The 21,044-nt window shown below is 44.5% G+C and overlaps 1 protein-coding gene across 1 annotated transcript in view; it reads right to left on the bottom strand.

Annotated features, from left to right (window-relative positions):
* The window catches only part of TRAF2 (TNF receptor associated factor 2), a 1,028,101-nt gene that overhangs the window by 503,136 nt on the left and 503,921 nt on the right, over positions 1-21,044 (bottom strand). Inside the window, exon 6 of the mRNA XM_044058477.1 lies at positions 12,303-12,377. Within this exon, the coding sequence (XP_043914412.1) occupies positions 12,303-12,377 (75 nt within the window). The remainder of the gene's footprint in view (positions 1-12,302; positions 12,378-21,044) is intronic.

Genomic DNA, 21,044 nt, shown 5'->3' with positions numbered 1-21,044 from the left:
GTGTGGAAAAGTGGACTCCCACGGCAGAGAGAGTCTTACCATCTTGCTCGCACCTGGTGAGGGTATTCTTCACCTGAGGTCCAAACAATTCTGAACCATCAAAGGGGGTGTTGGTGAAGGATGCCTTGAAGGGATCAACAAAATTACAGAGTCACATCCAGGTGTGACGTCGCAATGCAACACCTGTGCCTGCGGCCCTACTCGCTCCATCGGCTGCATAGCAGATAAGCCACATGGAGGAGTTGGCAATGGAATTCAGGGTAGCCAGCTGGGAGTTCATCTTGTCCTGATACCCCAAAGCAGAAGGATCCCGTATGGTTTCACCCAGTTCTTTGAGCAAATCTCTCTGAAGGCAGGTGAAATGACAAATAGTTCAGCGACCACATGGCAAAGGTCGCTGAAGCAAATGTCCGCTTACTGTACCTGTCCATGGTCCTGGACTCTGTTAGGTGGATGAACAGGTACCGAAGGATCAGCTAATTCCTTCTTAGTGGCGGCTGCTACCACCATAGCATCTACCGAGACACCTTTGGTCAGAAATGGTTTGTCCTCCGGAGCAGAAATAAATTTAGAAGGCCTCCTAGGGGTAGGTTCCATTGAGTCAGGAGCTGCCCACGCCTTTCTGCCACTACTTCCATCAGTGGGTCAAAAGGAGGAGACACCCAGGAGGTGGAAGGGCGAGACCCAAAAGCGTCAAGGTAAACTGACTCGTCCTCGGAGGGTTTAAGGGTGGACCAATTCCCCCTCTGTTTCAGGATCTCTAGGATGTCTGAAAAGGAGACATCCTCAGAGGGGGATCTTGGGGAACCCTCCGACTCATCCAAGTCGGTGTCCGAAGTGAGAGACTCTGGGGAGTCTATGTGCTTCCTCTTGCACTGTTTTTTCCTAGGGGGTTCCCCTGAAGCTTCAGGGGAGGCCTCGGAGGAGGAAGAGACACCCAAAGTGGGTACCCTACGCTTTGGATCTCTGCTATCAGTTGCAAGAGGATGGCCAGAGACCGTAACAGGCAATGTAGAGGGAGGAGCTGAAGAACCCAACCTTGGAGCGGACACTGGATCCAGCACGCTCATCATCACCTCGAAAGTCCCCCTATCAGGCACCGAAGACAGTCCTGGCTCCGAAGACACCCGAACCGCCTCCAGCACCAACAGAGAAGGCTCCGAGAATGATGTCAGGGCCGAACTAACCAGAGCTGATGCTCCGAGAGGGAGAGCGGGGTCTGACAAGGGTCCGATGCCACTCGCCCCCTCGGAGCAGACAATGGAGTCTCGGCGCCCGGACCTCTCCATGGACGGTACCAATGAAGAAGTCGGAGCCAACGACACTGGAGCCGAAGGTGGAAGTATCGGCTCTGACGTGGGCAAGGTTACGGTTCTGACAAACTCCGGCTCTGAACTCGACTGGAGAGTCGGAGGAGGAATCTAAGGCGGCACCGAGGGAGCCACAGTCTGGTGAGACGGGCATTGGAGCATTTGGGCCAGTGCCTGAGATTTTATGAGTCTACTGACTACCCTCTCAATATCGTGGTCGGAAAACCTAGACGACCTGGAAGAATGAGTCCTATGACTCCGCTCCGATAGGAGGGGTGATCTTGGAGCCGATCGGACGGACTCTAGTGAAGGAGATCTAGAGCGCTTGCGTGCTGAAGTCTGCTCCGATATGGGTTTCGGAGCGGAAATGATCTTGCTCGCATAGGCTCTGACTGGAATCGATGTCGAAGCAACCTGAGTTTCGCCAGCCCTCGACTCAGAAACTGGAGCCGAGGGTTTGGCGGGCTTAGATGACTTCACCGAGCCAGACCTGGACAGGGAATCATTGGGCTTCAATAAGCCCCTCAAAATAAGTTTATTACGACGCTCCTGCAGGACTCTTGAACTAAATCCATGACAGACGGAACAAGAGTCCTGCAGGTGCAAAGGCCACAAGCAGTAGACGCAAGAAGTGTGACCGTCTGTCAGAGACATTTTCTGACGGCACGAGTCACACTTCTTGAATCCCGAGACCTTAGCGTCTTTGGACATTGCCCTAAAGACAGTAACATAGTCAGCACACACTCACTCACTTACATACAAGGGGGAGTTGAGGGGGCTGACTAGAACAACACACACACACACTAAGGGGGTGAGTAAACAGAAAAACTAAAGCCCGTAGGCCCGATTATATAAAAGTAAACTAAAGGGGAGGGTAGGGCTTATGAAACAAACACTAATAAGTAACAATATCGATAGGGAACTAATGGAAGAAACTAATCTAAGAAACTACCTCAAAAATAGAAACTTTATTGAAAATTCCTTTTACTGACCTGAGCCGGTAAAAAACAGGCAACCTCGCAGCGAAGCGGCAAACGAGATCGGGGAGTTAGCATATGGTATTGTGGGATATAGGGCTGCCTCGAGCCAGTAAAAATAGCTCTCGAGCTATAGTATAGGCCGAGTCTGAGCAGAGGGTCGGCTCCGAACCCATCCAGCAAGAATGAAGGCGAGAATGACAACTTAACATTAAAAGGTTCCACAGCCATTAGTGCCTATAACTCAGACTCTTCTTGCTGAAGTTCTTGCTAGGAGAAGAGCTGTTTTCCATAAGTATTTTACCTCAGCTGTATTGGCTGACTCAAAAGGAGGCAGTGTGAGTTTTTCCAAGACAAAATTGAGGTCCCATGCAGGTATTGGAGCTCTCTTTGGAGGTCTTATGTTTTTGGCCCCTCTGAGATGCTGCCTTAGCAGTGGATGAGAAAAAATAGGTGGGTCCGTATTGTAATGAGCTGATATGGCAGAGGCATGGATCTTAATTGATGAGAAGGATAGGCCTTTGTCCAGCATCTCAGTTAGGTATTGTAAAATCTGAGGAATATTTGGTACAAGCGTGTCAATTCCTTGTGCCTGGTTCCAAGCACAGAATCTTACATTTTTCTGCATAAGATTTTCTGGTGCTGGGCCTCCTGGCCTCCACAATAACATCCATAACTGCTTTAGAGAGAGGTGTGTTCTGAATGGTCACATTATCCGCCATGCAGCCAAATTTAGGGTTCTGAGCTGGTTGTGTAGGATCTGATTGTTTTGTTGGGTCAGCAAATGAGGAATTTGAGGTACTGTCCAGGCTGGGCCTTGAGACAAGCTCTTTAGGATTGGGTACCAGTGCTGGCGTGGCTGCTCTGGGGCAATCAGGATAATTTTTGGCTTCTCGTCTGGCCTTTAGGAGTACCTTGGGGAGGAGAGACAGAGGAGGGAAGGCATATACTGTAAGGGCTTTCCAGCTGAATGAAAGGGCGTCCACTTTCCAAGCTTGTTTGTGATATGTCCGAGTGCAGAATCTCTGTAGCTGGCAGTTGTGAGGGGAGGCAAGTAGATCCATGTCTGGGCATCCCCATTTCACTGTTATCACGTTGAAGATTTGTGGATCTAGTTTCCACTCGTGAGGATCCATGAGGTTTCTGCTTAGTTCGTAAGCCAAAGTATTTGTCTTTCCTGGCAGGAATTGTGCTTGCAGGTGTACTTGATAAGTCAATGCTGTGTTCCACAGAGTCATGGCTTCTCTGCAGAAGGGGTAGGAATGTGTGCCTCCTTGCTTGTTTATGTACCATATGACTAATATTGTCCATCTGTATCAGCAGTTGTCCTGGATGACGTAGGTCCTTGAAGGCTGTCAGGGCATTTTGTACAGCTAGCATCTCTTTTCGATTGATATGAAGATGCATTTGGCTTGCGGGCCATGTGCCCTGAATACATTTTCCTGCCATGTGTGCCCCCCAGGCATAATCTGATGCATCTGTTAGTGTCTGTCTGACTGTGGGTAAAGTGAATGGCTGTCCCTTGTTGTGGTGACAGGCCTGTGCCCACCATCAAAACTCCTGTTGCAGGCAGGGAATGAGAATAATTAATTAGTGTTTCCAGGCTGTGGCAATGTTGAGTCCAAACACTTTTTAGATACCATTGTAGTTTCCTCATATGCAGTCTTGCATATGGAATTAGTAGAATGCAGGATGCCATGAAGCCCAGAGCCTGCAGAATTTTTCTTGCAGATAACTGGGTCTTTGTTGCCATGTTTTTGAAATAGGAAGTCAGTTGCCTTTGTTTGTCTGGCTTGAGATAAACCATCTGGGCAGCTGTATTTAAGCTTGCACCTAGGAATATTATCTCTTGAGAGGGTACTAGTTTTGATTTATTTTCGTTTACTGTGTACCCTAGGCAAATTAGTAATCTTTTTACAAACGCCAGATGCATTAGTAGAATGTCTTTGGTCTCTGCTTGAATAAGGCAGTCGTCCAAGTAGGGATATATTTGAATTTCTCTTTGTCTGCAAAATGCAATTACTGATGCCAGGCATTTTCTGAAGACCCTGGGCGCAGTAGATAAGCCCAAGGGCAGTGCAGAGAATTGGTAGTGCATTGAGTCAGCTATGAATCTGAGGTATCTTCTGCAAGATTGTCTGATTGGGACATGCAGGTATGCCTCTGAGGTCCAAAGTTACAAGCCAAGCCTTCTTGCCCAGCATGGGCAGAAGCTGCTGCAGAGTCACCATTTTGAATTTTGGAACGTCCAGAAAAGTATTTAGAATAGACAGGTCCAGAATTGGTCTCCAGGCTTTGTCCTTTCTTGGTACTAATAAAAGTCTTGAGTAAAATCCTTGTCCCTGCTCTTGATGTGGCACTGGCTGAATAGCCCTCATGTCCATGAGAGATGAAAATTGTTTTTGTGCCTCTGCCCATTGATTGTGTGGCAGGTCTGGTATACATTTTTGCCTTTGGAAGGGTGTGAAAAGTGGAACCTGTAGCCCAGAGAGAATATATTTAAGACCCATTTGTCCTGGGTGATCCTGTGCCAATTTTGTGAAAAAAGTGCTAGCTTTCCCCCTAAGGGTGCTGCCAAAAGATAAGTGCTAGGCATTGGCAGAGGGAAGTCATTGGGACTGTTTCCTATAAGGCTGTTATTTGTCTTCTCCGCTTTTGGAGGGAGAAGCATCCCATTGTTTGAGCCTGTATGAGCCCTGGGGCTGTTGCCTGCCTCTAGGGCATCTAAATCTGCCTCTTTGTGGCCTGACATGGGAAAGAACCAATTCTTAGAAGGCCAGTTCCTGCTAAATCTGCGTGGCTGTACCTGTAAGAAATCCTTTACTGCCTGCATAGATTTAGCTTTATCCTCCATTTTCTTCAACACCTCTTCTGCCTTAACACAAAACAATGCATAATGCTGTAAAGGAGCATCCAATAATTTTGCTTTAACATGATCAAGCAGATTCTGTTCCTTTAACCAAGCATGCCTTCTAATAACAGAACCTGTAACAGCGGCCCTGCACGAGGCCTCCAGTGAATCATAACCACATTGCAAAGTATGTTTTCCCACTTGTTCAGCTGCATGCAATAAATCCTGCAAATCTTTGTTCTCAGAACATTCAGAATTTGTCAACATTTTTTGTTTTAGCAAAGACATTAAGTATTGCTGATATTTGAGCATATGAAACTGACAATTTAAAGCCCTTACAGCCAAGGTAGCAGAAGTGTAGACTCCCCCCCCCCCATCTGTCCAGAGCCCTAGAATCTCTATCTGAGAGGACAGGGTTTTTAGCAGTAGCAGCCTTGAACCCTTTGGGACCCTGTGAGATAGTTTCTGGGTCAGCAGCAGGGTTTTTATATAGAAATTTATGGGAATCAGGAACCCTGTAGTATCTGTCCGGCTTAACAGGTGCAGGAGGTAAAGAGTCTGGAGACAGGCCGGACTCTGAAAATACATCGACTATGTCTAGAACAGGAGGAATTGCAAGAGGTCTGTGCTGAGGTAATAAAAGAAAGTCTATAAGCCTTTTCTTAGAATCTGAATAATCTTGGCTCTCCCAGTGGAAATGCTCCCTCATGATATGCAGGGTTTCCCCAAATGAGTAATCCTCAGGAGGAGAAGCTGAAGAATAGAGTCTTCAGCCTCATAGGGAGGAACAGAATATCCCTGTTCTGAAGAGGAATCGGAGGAAATAGAAACCTGATCAGAGGAATCATATTCAGTATCTTGCCTAGGCCTCATCAGGAGGGGGATGGGAACCCCTGATCAAAGTAATTAGGTCTTCGGCCATTTTGAGCATCTGTTTCTTAGGCACAGAAGTCTGTCTTGGAGAATGTTGTACTTGTTTCCTTGTCTTTAAAACTGTTTAAGACTTCGTCTTGGACACTGAAGTAGGCTTTATATAAATCTGGGTAGTTGTATTCAAGCTCGCACCCAGGAATATTATCTCTTGAGAGGGCACTAGTTTTGATTTCTTTTCGTTTACTGTGTACCCTAGGCAAATTAGTAATCTTTTTACAAACTCCAGGTGCTTTAGAAGAATGTCCTTGCTCTCTACTTGAATAAGGCAGTCGTCCAAGTAGGGATATATTTGAATTCCTCTTTGCCTGCAGAATGCAATTACTGGTGCCAGGCATTTTGTGAAGACCCTGGGCACAGTAGATAAGCCAAAGGGCAGTGCAGAGAACTGATAATGCATTGAGTCTGCTATAAATCTGAGGTATCTTCTGCATGATTGTCTGACTGGGACGTGCAGGTATGCCTCCTTGGGATCCAAAACTAGCCAAGCCTCTTTGCCCAGCATGGGCAGGAGTTGTTGAAGTGCTAACATTTTGAATTTTGGAACATCCAGGAAAGTATTTAGGATTGACAGGTCCAGTATTGGTCTCCATGCGTTGTCCTTTCTGGGTACTAGGAAAAGTCTTGAGTAAAATCCTTGGCCCTGTTCTTGTGGAACATTTTGAATAGCTCCCATATCCATAAGAGCTGCAATCTGTTTTTGTGCCTCTGCCCATTGGTTTTGAGGCAGGTTTGGCATACCTTTTGGTTTCGGAAGGGTGTGGAAGTGGAACCTGTACCCTTGAGAAACTATATTCCAACACCCATTGGTCTTGGGTGATCATGTGCCAATTTTTTGAGAAAAGTGCTAGCTTTCCCCCTAGGGTGCTGTCAACTGGTAAGTGCTTGGCATTTACAGAGGGAAGTCATTGTGACTGTTTTCTATAAGAGGTTGTGATTTGTCTTCTCCCCCTTTGGGGGCTGAATAACCTCATTGTTTAGGTCTGTAGGAGCCTTGGGGCTGAGATCTGCCTCTTTGTGGCCTGTCTGACACTGGAAAGGACCAATTTTTTGAAGGCCAGTTCCTGCTAAATCTAGGTGGCTGAACCTGTAAGAAATCTTTCACAGTTTGCATTGACTTTGCTTTATCCTCCATTTTCTTTAAAACCTCTTCTGCCTTAACACCAAACAAAGTATCATGCTGTAGTTGAGCATCCAATAATTTCATTTTAACATGGTCAGGTAAACTTTGTTCTTTCAACCAAGCATGTCTTCGAATAACTGAGCCTGTAACTGCGGCTCTACAAGAAGCCTCTAGTGAATCAAAACCACATTGCAGAGTATGCTTTCCCACTTGTTCAACTGCATGCAATAAATCCTGTATTTCTTTACAGTCAGGACCTTCTGTATTTGTAACCATTTTCTGCTTTAACAATGACACGAGATACTGCTTGATATTTAAGCATGTGAAACTGACAGTTTAAAGCTCTTACAGCTAAAGTAGCAGAAGTGTAAACTTTTTTCCCCCATCTGTCCAAAGCTCTGGAATCCCTATCTGTGGGGACAGGAATTTTGGCAGTGGAAGCTTTAACCCCTTTAGGACCCTGAGGAAATAGTTTCTGGGTCCGCAGCGGGGTTTTTGTAAAGAAATTTATGAGAGTCGGGGACCCTTGTAGTACCTGTCTGGCTTTACTGGTGCAGGAGGTAAAGAATCTGCAGACAGACTGGATTCAGAAAAAACATCATCAACAATATCAAGCACAGGGGGGGGGATAGCCAAGGGCCTGTGCTGAGGCAATAGAAGGAAATCTCTGAGTCTTTTCTTGGATTCTGAGTAATCCTGGCTCTCCCAATGGAAATGTTCCCTCATGGTGTGCAGGGTTTCCCCAAAAGAGTAATCCTCAGGCGGTGAGGCTGAAGGAATGGACTCCAGCATCAGAGTCCTCACAGGGAAGGAGAGAATAGCCCTGGTCAGAGTAAGAATCAGAAGAAATGGAAACCTGATCACAGGAATCATAATCAGTGTCTTGCCTAGGCCTTTTGTTAGGAGGGGGATGGGAGCCCCTGATTAAAGTAATAATGTCTTCGGCCATTTTAAGCATCTGTTTCTTAGGCATGGATGACTGTTCTGGAGAATGCTGCACTTGTTTCTTTGTCTTTAATAGTGTTTTTGACTTTGCCTTTGCTGCTGTAGTAGCTTTAATTGTAAGCTGTGAAGGTCTGAAAACACCCTCAGAAGCCGGTGCCTGCTCAGAGGCTCCAGACCCATCTGAGGGTATATTTTCCATAGGCCCAATACCTTGAGTTTCCACAGGCCTCAGGTGTCTCCACGTGGCTGTCGGTTGCGGCCTGTGGCTCTGAGGTAGCGGGTGCCAAGGGCTGCGAAAGCGCCTCACTGAGAACCGGCGAGCCGGCGACTGGCCTAGAAGATGCTTCATCGCTTTTGGACCTCGGATGCCTGTCTTTTTCTTTGTCTTTGCATTTTTTTATACATTCCGGTAGGTTGTTCCGACGGCATTATGTAATTAAATCTTCGTCCAAAATAATGTAAAGCAAAATCAAACAGACGTTTAATAGTGCGTTTATTAAATCTAGCACAAAACCGACAACTAGTGACATTGTGGTTAGGGCCTAGGCAAGGAATGCAGTAAGAGTGGAAGTCCCTATGAGGTTATTTGCTTCCCACAAGAAATACAATTATTAACTTTTACTGACATCGGTCTGGAGCAAGAAAAAGTTTCCCCAACGGGGTACTTAGCTTTATTGAAAACTTCGGTTCTGAAATTCAATTTTGAAAATCGCAGGAGTCGGCCGACCGGCACTTGCGAACTGCTTATGCTTCGGGCACCGCGTGGCAAGAAAGACTTTAGAAAATGGCGTCTGTTGCAACTTTTATACCCCTGGTGCACTGACGTCGGGGAAGAGGCGACAGCAACGGACTCCGGACAAAGACTCTGGAACTCGGGCCGACTACGGGTCGCCTGCCATCAGGATAACCCAAGTGTAATGACTGCAAAAGTGAAACACGATGAACATCCCTATTTGTCATCTACTTTTCTGAAGTTATTATCTTGCATCCTATCTGTGAGCTAGCTGGCAATCTAGTGGGTGACATACGGGTTTATTCCCATTTTATTTAGCTTCAGTACCATACCAGTTGTATACTGAATTTGAGTCTCCCCTATTTTCTTTGCCAATGTTCAAAGTATAAGACAAATTGAGGAGAGACAGGAAACCATTCTGCTTCGTCCATTCAAGCCAAGCTTGTTAGAGATGAACGGTCCCTACCGTGATTCTTGCCCCCAACGCTTCACATCTTGCTAATTAACTCCGTTATTCTAACAGGAACTTCAAATGCTGCCATTACTCTAATTATAAAATCACAGCTATCAAATGCCTCTGCATCAATACCCACCAATACCGGACTCTTCCTGCACTCAGTTTTACTTTGAATCATTTTCTATTAATGTTGTCAAATGTTTGTCTCCCTTCCACAAAGCCTCATTCAACCATATCTAGCAATCAGTTTTGGCAACACCTTACCATTCTCCTAAGTTCATAAGTTCTTTTACTGTGTTGTGACCCTAAGACTTTAGAGGAACAAAGGCTCCAAGAAATATGGATTGAGCATCTCCAAGTGTAACAAAGAATCCAAATTCTAAAAATAATCTACATTTAATGAATTATGTATAGAAAGAGGCAAATGATTCCAAGACACAGAAACAGCTTATGTATGAATGCCAATTTTGCTCTGTTAAGGTCCAACTTAAAATTCCAATTCCTGTATTTTAAAATTCCTACGATTTTCATTCATTTCCAAATTTTATAACTTTTAATTTTCACTCTTCAAGGCTTTTGAATATCGATATAGTAAAACATACAAATTAGTTTTCATGTACCTTTTAGAATAATTAAGGTTAGTTAAACCTTGAATCTTCTTTGTAAATCTTCTCTGTAACTTCCCTAACTAAATAAACAAAAAAGCAATAAACCCAACTATAGGCAGACGCCTAACTCCAGCAAGGAAGCCACACACCACTGATGCAAAAAAATACCAAGAAACCTTTATTTAAGCTTACAAATTCACGATAAGCTTTTTGTCCAAGCCACAAAACAGACTTCAGAATAAAATAACAGCCTTAAAACTGTTTTTATAGAAAAAGAACTGATTGGATTCCTAATTAACTAATCAACTGCATAGGCTTAAAGGCACGCCCTTCCAAATACGAGAATATACAACATATAAAGCATAAACTCCTTATATAAAAGGCAATTGTTTGGTGACGTTTGTAAAATGCATAGCAAATATAAAATATTGTTTAACAAGCATATTTGTAAAGTGTATAGCAAATATAAAAATATAACAAATAAGAAAAATGTATGCTATAAAAATCAATGTGCAAAAGGGTGACTAAAAATGTACAAGAACACAAAAATCAGTTTAAATCATACTAACAGGGTGTTATTCTTATTAGAATTTGTTAGTCCTTTGTTTTAATACTGGATTTATAGAAACATCGTCACGGATGCCTGGAAAGAGAGTTGCATCTACTTTTGCCATATTAATTCTCTTAATTCCAAGTAATCTTTTCATTAACCTCCCCCTGGGTTAGTTAGGGGTTACTTTCTCTAAGACAGTAAACAAAAAAATGTTTGAACCCAGGACATGATGCTGAATGTCTAAACAGGGCGTTGTTCTGATTACATTCCAAAGTGTTGTAGCAATGCTCATATATGCGTTTTTTTCAACTGCCTCTCCATCTTGCCAACATAAAAGGCAAGATAAGAGCAGCAGGTAGCTAGGTATACCAGTCCTTTCTTCATGCAATTACCATCTTGTGCATACACAATGGATTTTGTCTGGTTATTTAACTATTTGCTGGCTGGCAAGAATATATTTGCAACAAGCACAGCTACCACATTTTCTAGTTCTCTTATTACTTTTCCTATTTATCTGACCTGTTTCTAAAATTTTTTTTTTTATTACTTGCTCTTTTATGTGTGAATATTAATTTAGGTCCCACAGACCATGGGGGAAGGAATTTGAGAAGTAAGCCTGGGACTCTTCTAGAATCTAGATCCTCATCTGAAGAATCTAGTTCCCTGGGTCTTTTAAGAGGAGTAGATGACCAGGGAGGGGTAGGGACAGACACCCGCTGAGCAGGCTTTAAAGCCATTAAAGCATTAAATTACCCCCCCCCCCTGTAAAATCCTGCCATTCACATTGGGAATCCTTACCTACAGTGGAAAGATGCTTGGCTTTCTGTTTCTTCTTCTGGGGGATGTCTGCAAGAAACACCCTTGGAGAGTCAGACAGCTGACTACACTCAATAAGAATAGTAGGAATCTTCTCCATAACCAAGATCTGTGGAATCCTCCTCAGTCCCTTGAATATAATCAGTTGAGGCTTCCCCTCAATGTGTGGAGCAGATGTAAGTAAAGCCTCAGATGACGTGCAAGAAGTCAGATCCATGCCAGTCTCTGTGCCAACAGCTTAACATGCTGTTTTTTGATGTAAGCAGATAAAGAAAAGAGATGACTATGTAGGGTCTTAGGAACAAAAGCTCAGACAAAACTTTTTAGGGGCTTCCCACAACATATGCAAAGACACTGGTTGCGACAGTCTTTATGGGGAAATCAGCCTCCCACACTGACATTTTCCCTTCTGGATGACATGAACCTGGCGGCACTACAAGATAAGAAGAAACTCCAGAGAGGCAATTACTTGAAACATGGCCTGGTAACCAGCACAGCAGAAGTGCTTTCAGACAATCAATGATGGCATTCGGACTGGCAGCAAAGAAGTTTAACAGTCACCTTTATGCCCTGCGCCTTGCATGGGGAGCATACATGTGATGTATGAAAGGCTTTGGTATACTGGCCAGATGTTGGGCTATCCTTAGGAAGAAACAGTGACATGGAAGGACATCTGTTATACTCCATTTGAGGTCTTAAGTGTTTTATAGAAATTTATCATGCTTTTCATGTATCTGCTGGAAGCAATTTTCAATAAAATGCCAGCTTAATTTAGTGCCTTGTTTGTTCTGCCTTACAACTGGTTTCCCAAAATGCATCCCTTTACACAATACTGAAAGACATTCCAATCCAGTAGCCCCTGTATTAACTTTACCTAAACATGCAATAATCTCAAGGGTCACCATTTAAAGAGTGAACAATGTGGGGCATTTTTTGACAATTGATACATACTCTTCTTCACAACCAGTGAACAAGTTCTACAAATTAAAGAACACTTACCTTCTCTCTTGGAATCTTTTTCTTGCCACATCCCTCACAGGCCAATGGAAACTTGGGACATATATCGTCATGAGCCTAGGTGACAAATACAGTTTTAGACAAAGCACTGCATTTTATTATTAACTTCCACATGTCCACAGTCTTACGTTTTGCTACTTATCCCAGGGAATCCCCCTAAGAAAAGCAAAACATACTAGCAGATCTAAAGTGCAAACCAGAAATAGTATCATATCTTCTGGAAACCTTGCTTTACCTTTTAATGCTAAACAACATCATGTCTGTATCACAACCTGTCAAAATGCAAATATTCATTTTAGGAAAGAAAAGGAAGTAAACTGTCTGGTAATTTTAAAAGTGCTTTAGTCATCACAAGCATAACCAGCATGCCAACAAAAGTTGCAAAACTGCTCCACAAAACTAGAAGAGGATAGTCCGATTTCAGGGGGAAAATGCAACAGAGAATTGTCTGAGATTTCAGTATATAGAATTTTGAAATACAAAAGCTACATGTGCAAAATATTACAGGACTAGTATTTCACAAATTAAATCACTGCAAAACCTTAAAATAATTGTTCACACTGCTGGATGCATTGCTATCGTTAAACAATTATTCCAGTCTGATCATTTTCTTTAGGTAGCAAAACACATTAGATTTTTCTTGAACCAGACTTTAAATACCAAGTAACACGATTCTGAGACTTCATCGATTTGCTGTTAGCACATGGGATTAAGGCTCTGAGCCACTAACCAGCTGCTTTTTGTATACAAGGCACAGGTATTTATTAGATCCTTTCAAGTTTCATTTTGCCTACTGTGCAACTCTGCACAAGTAATTTTATCAGAATGTGCTGCCATGTTGCCCTGAAAGGTGACACTTGTACCCAGTGGGCTTAACCAGTTAAAAAAAATTAAAAAAGAAATACAAAGTAAATAAGCTCCTAATGCCATACTTATTTTGTCCACCAGTGGTAATATCAGATGCTCCTCTACCTGTTACTATAAAGCCCATTTGCTCGTCTAACAGAAGCTGGAAATTCCAAGGTGAGACGATAGCCCTATGGCCCATATATTCCTGTCAGTGGAATCTCCAGTCAGTTCGTCCATTTCACACACAGAGCTGGGTGGTAAGAAGCAGGCTTGCTTGTTGGTTTTACAGAGTGGCCTACCTTCTCCTTCACCTGTGGTGGGTCTTCCAAACACTGCTGTGCTGCCCTCCATGGGGAAGCATGTCTCTATACTCTGAATTCCTCTGATTCCTGTGTGACTTGTACACAAGCTCAGGTTCTATAAGGTGAACACTAAGCGCACCTCTAGGTGTCCCCCATGTGATGAGCCAGAGCCAACTCAGTCTTCCCCCAGAATAGGAGTGCTGGCAATGGCTGTTCACTCCTATCCTTCCATTTCAGCTCTTACAGACTCTCAAACTATTTGTACTCAGGTTGCATGTGACAGTAAAGGCCATTTCCTCACACCAAGGAGCTGTCTGAGCATGTAGATCGTATTGAGAGTTTACATGCATTCTCTCTCTTTTTTTTTTTAATCAAACTACTCTCAATTGCCCAAACAAAGGTATGCAGACAAGAAAAGGTTTGAGAGAAATTAAGAGTTAACCTGCATTTTTGTCAAGGGGAGCAAATTCAAAGCAGACTGGAGTTGTTTTTAGACAGTGGTGATGTGAGATCTACTCTAAGGAAGTCAGATAAAGTACAACAGGTACAAGGAAGCTCCAAGGAATTTAGTAGATGCGAAAAATAGAAGTTATGTCCTTACCATAACGTTCCATGTGGAGTGTTCATCTCGCCTTTGTTCTTACACATGGGTTCGGAGCCGATCCTCGGCTCCGTGCCGGCCTCTTGCAAGCTCTGCATCGAGAAGAAGCTCGAGACAATCTAATACCCACAATCCCCCTCTGCCTTTACCTCAGATCTAGTTTGCAAGCAAACCAATCTACAGAATAGCACACTCATGCTTACATCACATATGTACAGAAAGAATCTACACATAACTATATATATATATATATATATATATATATATATATATAAGCTAAACAGACATATATAACAATATATATATATGCCAACTATGTACACAATATTGTAACAGTAGCAGAATGCTCCTGGCCAGGCATCAAAGAACGTTCTTCCTAAGGGTGGGAGGGTGGGACTGTAAGAACAAAGGCGAGATGAACACTCCACATGGAACGTTATGGTAAGGACATAGCTTCTATATGTGATAGTGTTCAATCTCGCCGTTTGTTCTTACACATGGGTAGCGTCCCTAGCTCCTTGTTCCTGAGGAACTCACGGGAGGACGTTCTTGAGCACAGTGGAACCAAAGGTTGCCCTGTCCCTAGAAACCTTGTCTACCTTATAATGAGAAATGAATGTATGTGGTTTAGACCAAGTAGCAGCTGCACAAATAGCGTCCAGTGGTAGGCGGGCTGCATGAGCCAAAGATGTAGACACTGACCTTGTGGAATGTCCTTTGGGTTTGTGTAACAGGGTTTGATTTGAAGAATCGTAGACATGGATTATACAATCCGTTAACCATTTAGAAAGAGTTCTTTTGGTAACTGCAAGTCCTTTCCTGCTATCAGCAAAAGCCACAAAGAGTTGATCTGTTTTTCTGTGATCTTTTGTTCTATCCAAATAAAATCTTAGCTGTCTGAACATCTAATTTGTGTAACATATACTCCATTTTGTTGGAGTGGTTTTTGAAGAAAGTGGGTAATTCAATGGACTGATTAATATTGTTAATAGAACACACTTTAGGGAAGAAGGATGAATTGGTTCGAAGAGAAACTCTGTCAGAGTGAAAGATCAAATACGGGTGCTTGATGGAGAGAGCCTGAAGTTCAGATACTAACCTAGCGGAAGTAATGGCTACCAGAAAGAGAGTTTTCCAGGATAAAAATTTTAATGGGCAAGAAGAGGCAGGTTCAAAAGGGGGCAACATTAATTTAGATAGCAACAAGTTTAGACTCCAAGGTGACATAGGAGATCTGACCGGTGGTCTAATATGAAAAACTCCTTTTAAAAAGGCTTTACAAAGTCTGTGAGCCATAATAGGAGCTCCACATTCTTCCACATGGAAATTCGAAATGGCAGCCAATTGAACTCTTAGTGTAGCAGGAGAAGCACCCTGATGGAATAAGTCCGTTAAGAACTCTAAGATCTTATTCAAAGGAGCTATAAAAGGATCCACATGGTGTGTATTCGCCCAGAATACAAATCGCTTCCATTTGCTAGCATATGTCTTAGTAGTGGAAGCTTTATGCGAAGCCACCAAAATATCCTGGACTGCTGGTGACAAAAGATCAGACCTGGCTAAGTTGGGAATTGGAGCAGCCAAGCTGCTAGATGGAGGGACAGAGGCGCGGGATGGGGAACCCCTGACGAGTGAGTCAATAGGTCTGGCTCTGGGTCCAGAATCCCCGAATGCAGTGTATCTTCAGGAAGGGAAACCAAATTTGACGAGGCCAGAATGGGGCAATGAGGATTATCATCCTGTGTAGGTTGTTGGCTTTCTGGAGAAACTTTGATATCAGAGGAAATGGGGGAAATGCGTACAGGAGTCCCGGGGGCCAATCGTAAACCAGTGCGTCCCTGGGGACTTCCCCTGGAGGGGGTAATAGGGCAAAGTAGCTCCTGCATTTGGCGTTCATTGGAGACGCAAACAGATCGCAGGAAGGCTGGCCCCACGTGCGGAAAATCCTTTTCGCCACTGACTGTTTTAGGGACCACTCGTGCGGTAACAGAATTGCTCTGCTCAGCCTGTCGGCTATGACGTTGGATGACCCCGGGATGTGCGTTGCTATTAGAAAGTGACCCGTGGACTCCGCCCACTGCCAAATTCTCATGGCCTCTCTGCATAGCTGATAGGACTTGGTTCCCCTGCTTGTTTATGTACCAGACTACCGACATGTTGTCCGTCTGAACTGCAATAGTCCCTAGAGGAAGAAGGGGAGCAAAGTGTTGCAACGCTAGAAACACTGCCCTCAACTCTAGAACATTGATGTGCAGATTGTACTCCAAATTGGTCCATTAAGCCTTGGACTGTCTGTCCCTGAAAGATGCCCCCACCCTATCAGGGAAGCGTCCGTGGTCACCGTAACTGTGGTGGGTAGCACAAACGGTCTCCCCTGGAAAGGTTGCACGTTTGAAGCCACCAGTTTAGATCTGTTTTGCATGTCTTTGTTATAAGAATCTCGTGTGTTAGAGGTAGTTGTTGAAGCGACCATTGTGCAAACAGCAGCCATTGTAGGACTCTCATGTGCAGCCTTCCCAGGGAATTGCAATCAGGAGGCTGACATGAGGCCCAACACCTTTAGTACTAGTTTTGCAGGAGATTTCCTTGACAAGAGTAGAAGAATATGAGTCTGAAGAGATAATATCCTTTCTGGGAAGCCTCAGAATCAACTGATGTGTCTAACTCTGCTCCTATGAACAAGATGTTTTGTGACGGCTGCTGTAAGGATTTTTCGAGGTTTACGGAAATCCCTAGGTGAACACACATTTGTAGAACAAAGTCTCTGGCCCGTAGTAATTGACGCCGGTGGTGGCAGAAAGGAGCCAGTCGTCCAGATACGGAAACACCTGGAATCCCTGGCGTCTCAAGTGAGACGCTACCACTGCCATACATTTGGTGAAGACCCTGGGGCTGAGGTCAGACCAAAGGGCAGGGCTCGAATTGAAAGTGACTGGCCCCCAGCCGGAAGCGCAGATGATCTCTGGATGCCCTGGCCATTTTTATGTGGTAGTATGCATCCTCTAGATCTATTGAGCACATCCAGTCGTCCTTCTGTAAGAATGGAAGGATCGATTGAAGCGTGACCATTCGGAACTTTTCTTTCCTGACTAAGGTATTGAGGTAGCTTAGGTCCAGAATGGGCCTCCAGTCCCCTGTATCTTTGGAACTAAAAAGAACCTTGAGTAAGTCCCGAATCCTTGCTGGTCCGCTGGGACTGGTTGGATGACTTTTTTCTAGCAGCTTTGAAATTTCTATAGCTGCTGGCTCTCGCAGATGGGGCGGTACATCTGGGAGTCTTTTCTTTGGGATGGGCTGAGATAGAAAGGGTATGTTGTAACCTCTGGTAACCACGCTTTTTACCCACTTGTCTGTAGTTATGTTTTGCCAGGCCTGAGGGTATAAAGCTAGCGACCCCGACTGCCTCCAGAGCAGGACAGTCGGGCCTCCTCTCAGGAGTGCTGGAAAGGTTTGCCAGGGAGGTTATCCCTGTCACCTTGGTTTTTGGACCCCTCTGCCGCCAGGGCGGCGTCTTCCACCTCTGCCCCCTCTGCCTCTAGAGGGCGCATCACCCTGTGTGTTTGGGAAAGATCCTTGGTGTTTTCGAAACCACATTTTCCCACCACGTTGCCCTTTGGGGTACGGTCTGGAAGGGGTGGAAAAATGGACTCCGACAACAGACAGAGTCTTTCCCTCTTGTTCACACCGGGTAAGGGTCTCCTTTACTTTAGGGCCAAAAAGTGTGGCTCCATCAAATGGGGCGTTAGTAAAGGAAGACTTGAAGGCTTCCGAAGAACATAAGCGCATCCAGGATTGCCTACGAAGAGCAATCGCTGAAGCCGCTGCCCTACTCGATCCTTCGGCTGCGTAGGAAATCAGCCTCATGGACGAGTTTACAATGGATGTAAGGGTGTTGAGATGCGCTGTAACTTTCTCTGAAACAGCAGCATCTGTAGTACCCTGGAGGGTATCTCCCAACTCTTTGACTAGATCCCTCTGTAAACGTGTAAAATGAGTCAGATAGTTCAGGGAACGCATAGAGAAAGCCGCTGAACTGAAAATGCGCTTCCCGTATCTGTCCATGGTCCTAGAATTTTTGTTAGGCGGATGGACAGATGAGGAAGACTCAGACATCTCCTTTTTCGTGGCCGCTGCCACCACCATGGCGTCTACTGGAACTCCTTTGGTGAGGTAAGCCTTGTCCTGTGGTGCCGTAATGTACTTATTTGGCTTCCTAGGGACTGGTTCCACCGTGTCAGGTGTCTCACGCCCTTGAGCAATCAACTCCATTAACTCATCAAGGGCGGAGTGACCCAGGAGGAGGAAGGGCGAGCACCAAATGCCTTCAGCAGAACTGACTCATCCTCAGAAGGGGGAAGGGACTGCCAGTCACCTCTCTGCTTCAGGATCTCCAATATGTCCGAAAAGAGACATCTTCGAAGGTGACTTAGGGGACCCCTCTGACTCATCTAAGTCAGTATCAGATGTCAAGGATTCCTGTGGAGAATCCAAGTGTCTCCTCTTACACAATCTCTTCCTAGGGACTTCCTCGGGGAGCATCCGAAGAAGCCTCGAGGAAGAGGGGCACCTCCAGGGTGGCTGAGACACTGGTGCCCGACGCTTGGATGTGGCCGTGGGTGCAGATGAAGACAAGGGCCCTTTATGGGGAGGAGAGGTTGCTTCCACTGATGTGGTTGTCTGGGTAGACAACACCTTCCTCATCAGGTCGAATGCTCCGGGTCCCGCATCGAAGAGTCCCCGGTTCCGAGGAAATGGGAAGAATCCCGACATGGGCACGAAGGCATCGACCCCGAGGACGGAGCCGAATCGATCCGCGCCGAGGCCCCGAGGGGGAGAGTCGGAACCGAAACGTCGGTTCGACTCTCGGCCCCGGAACCCAGGACAGACCGTCGGCTCCGAGACTCCGGTATCGGTTCCGACTGAGTCGAGGTGAGAGGAACAGACCGAGAAAATGACGGTTCTGGACCCGAGGGCTCCACAATCAGTAGATCAGCCTCTTCCGGCTCCAAAGACTGAATCGGTCTCGGAGGAGGAATGGATGGAGATACAGGGAGGCCTTCAAGTTTCGACACCAACTGGGTGGAAACCGAAATAAGTTTGGAGAGGGCCGAATGCTCCAATAACTTCTGCACCACGCGATCCACATCGATATCCGAAGTTTGGAGGAAGAACGGGTCGAAGGAACCGAAGACGGAGCCGACCTCAATAAGGTCGGAGGGAGCTCCATCACCGGTTCCAAGACTCGGGGCTCAGGAACCGACACCAGTTGAACACTTTCGGCCCGAAGTCTGTGGAACGGTGATCTAACCTTTGAAGAGCTCGGAGCCGATGACTTGGGCTCCGGCGTCTTCGATTCCTTAGAGGACTTGATGCCTGGTCAGAAGCATCCAAAGCCTCCTGGAAAGACGGTTTCAATAGACCTCTGTCCATTAGTTTCCTGCGCCTATCTGTCATGACCCTCCCACTAAAAGAGTGACAGATAGAGCAGTCCTCTTGCAAGTGTAGAGGGCCAAGGCAGTAGACGCAGGAACTATGGTTGTCAGTGACTGACATTTTCTGGCCACACTGACAACGCTTGAAACCTGACTTCACCTTCTCAGACATTATAGGAAAAGAGAGACAAATCCAGTAATACAGTCAAATCCGTTAAAGTTTGTCAAATCCGATGAAAATTGTCAAATCCGGTAATAAGTTTCCTCAACTAGGTAAATTTATGAAGGGTGTAGGCCCCGAAATATATTTAACCGATAAAATTAGTTAACGGTACCAATAACTCAACGAGACCACAACACAATCATACAGATAATACAGAAAAACATCAAATAGAAATAGAATCCTAATAAAATATAACAAAATAAAGTTATATCTTAGCTTAGACTCTCGAGCTAGCTCCCAGCGATGCATTATGCAGCAGCGGCAAACTAGATCTGAGGTAAAGGCAGAGGGGGATTGTGGGTATTAGATTGTCTCGAGCTTCTTCTCGATGCAGAGCTTGCAAGAGGCCGGCACGGAGCCGAGGATCGGCTCCGAACCCATGTGTAAGAACAAACGGCGAGATTGAACACTATCACATTATAGTTTACATTCAAAAGAAGTCAGGTTATATGTAGAGGTTCTACAGGAAAAGGAAAAAGTATTTCACAAACAGGAAAGGGATGAACTCAAAGTCCTGGAGTAAAAAGATAATTTAGATAAAAATACTAGGTCACAAGCAAGATAAAGCTAAGAACTCACAGAATGTTGAATTATGAAACACCTGAAGGACAAAAGAATTTATGTCCAAGGCTTATATAAAAAAATGAACACACACAACTATAGATAAAAAGGACAATACAGGATTTTTGAGAATTTTAGATGAAAATTAACAATTTCCCAGTATGTCAAACGCTACCATGAAGTGGAGATTCCAAGATGACAGAACTATGAAGAGCATGCTAATAAGAGCTCTCCAAATGTGAAAAAGAAGAGACGCAAAGGATCTGGTGGAGGCTGACAAGTGTTACCATCATGACTGGATGTCAGTAAAGAAGAAATTTGGACAAGAAAAGATCAATCATAAAAAACAGCCCAAGTGGAGAAGAATCTTGCAGCCGCTCAGCAAAAAACTGTTCAGGTTCCAGTTTTTCTGCAAGAGATGGCTTTTCAGTAATTTACAGAAAAAATAAATCAAATGCATTCAAAGACGTTTAAAATAAGTGAAAAACGGAAGGAATATAAAATGACAAAAGGCTTGAAAGAATGAAAGCAAGTAGCTATTCATAGGAGCTGATAAAAATGCAGAAATCAGAGAGAGGTTCAAGCAAAAGAAAGAATGGCTCCATATGAGGCTTCTCAAGAACAACTGTTTCAAAAATAACAGAGTCAGAAGACAAAACATGCAGGGAAACCTCAAGATTTTCTTCTTGTTTTTTTCCAAAAAGGAAAAAAAAATTTAAAAAATTTTAATTGGGAAAAAAAAAATTAAAAAAATTT

This window comes from Protopterus annectens, chromosome 16.part0 (genome assembly GCF_019279795.1).
Source record: "Protopterus annectens isolate FY-2018-M chromosome 16.part0, PAN1.0, whole genome shotgun sequence".
Lineage (NCBI taxonomy): Eukaryota > Metazoa > Chordata > Ceratodontiformes > Protopteridae > Protopterus > Protopterus annectens.
This window is presented reverse-complemented; position numbering and strand designations above follow the sequence as displayed.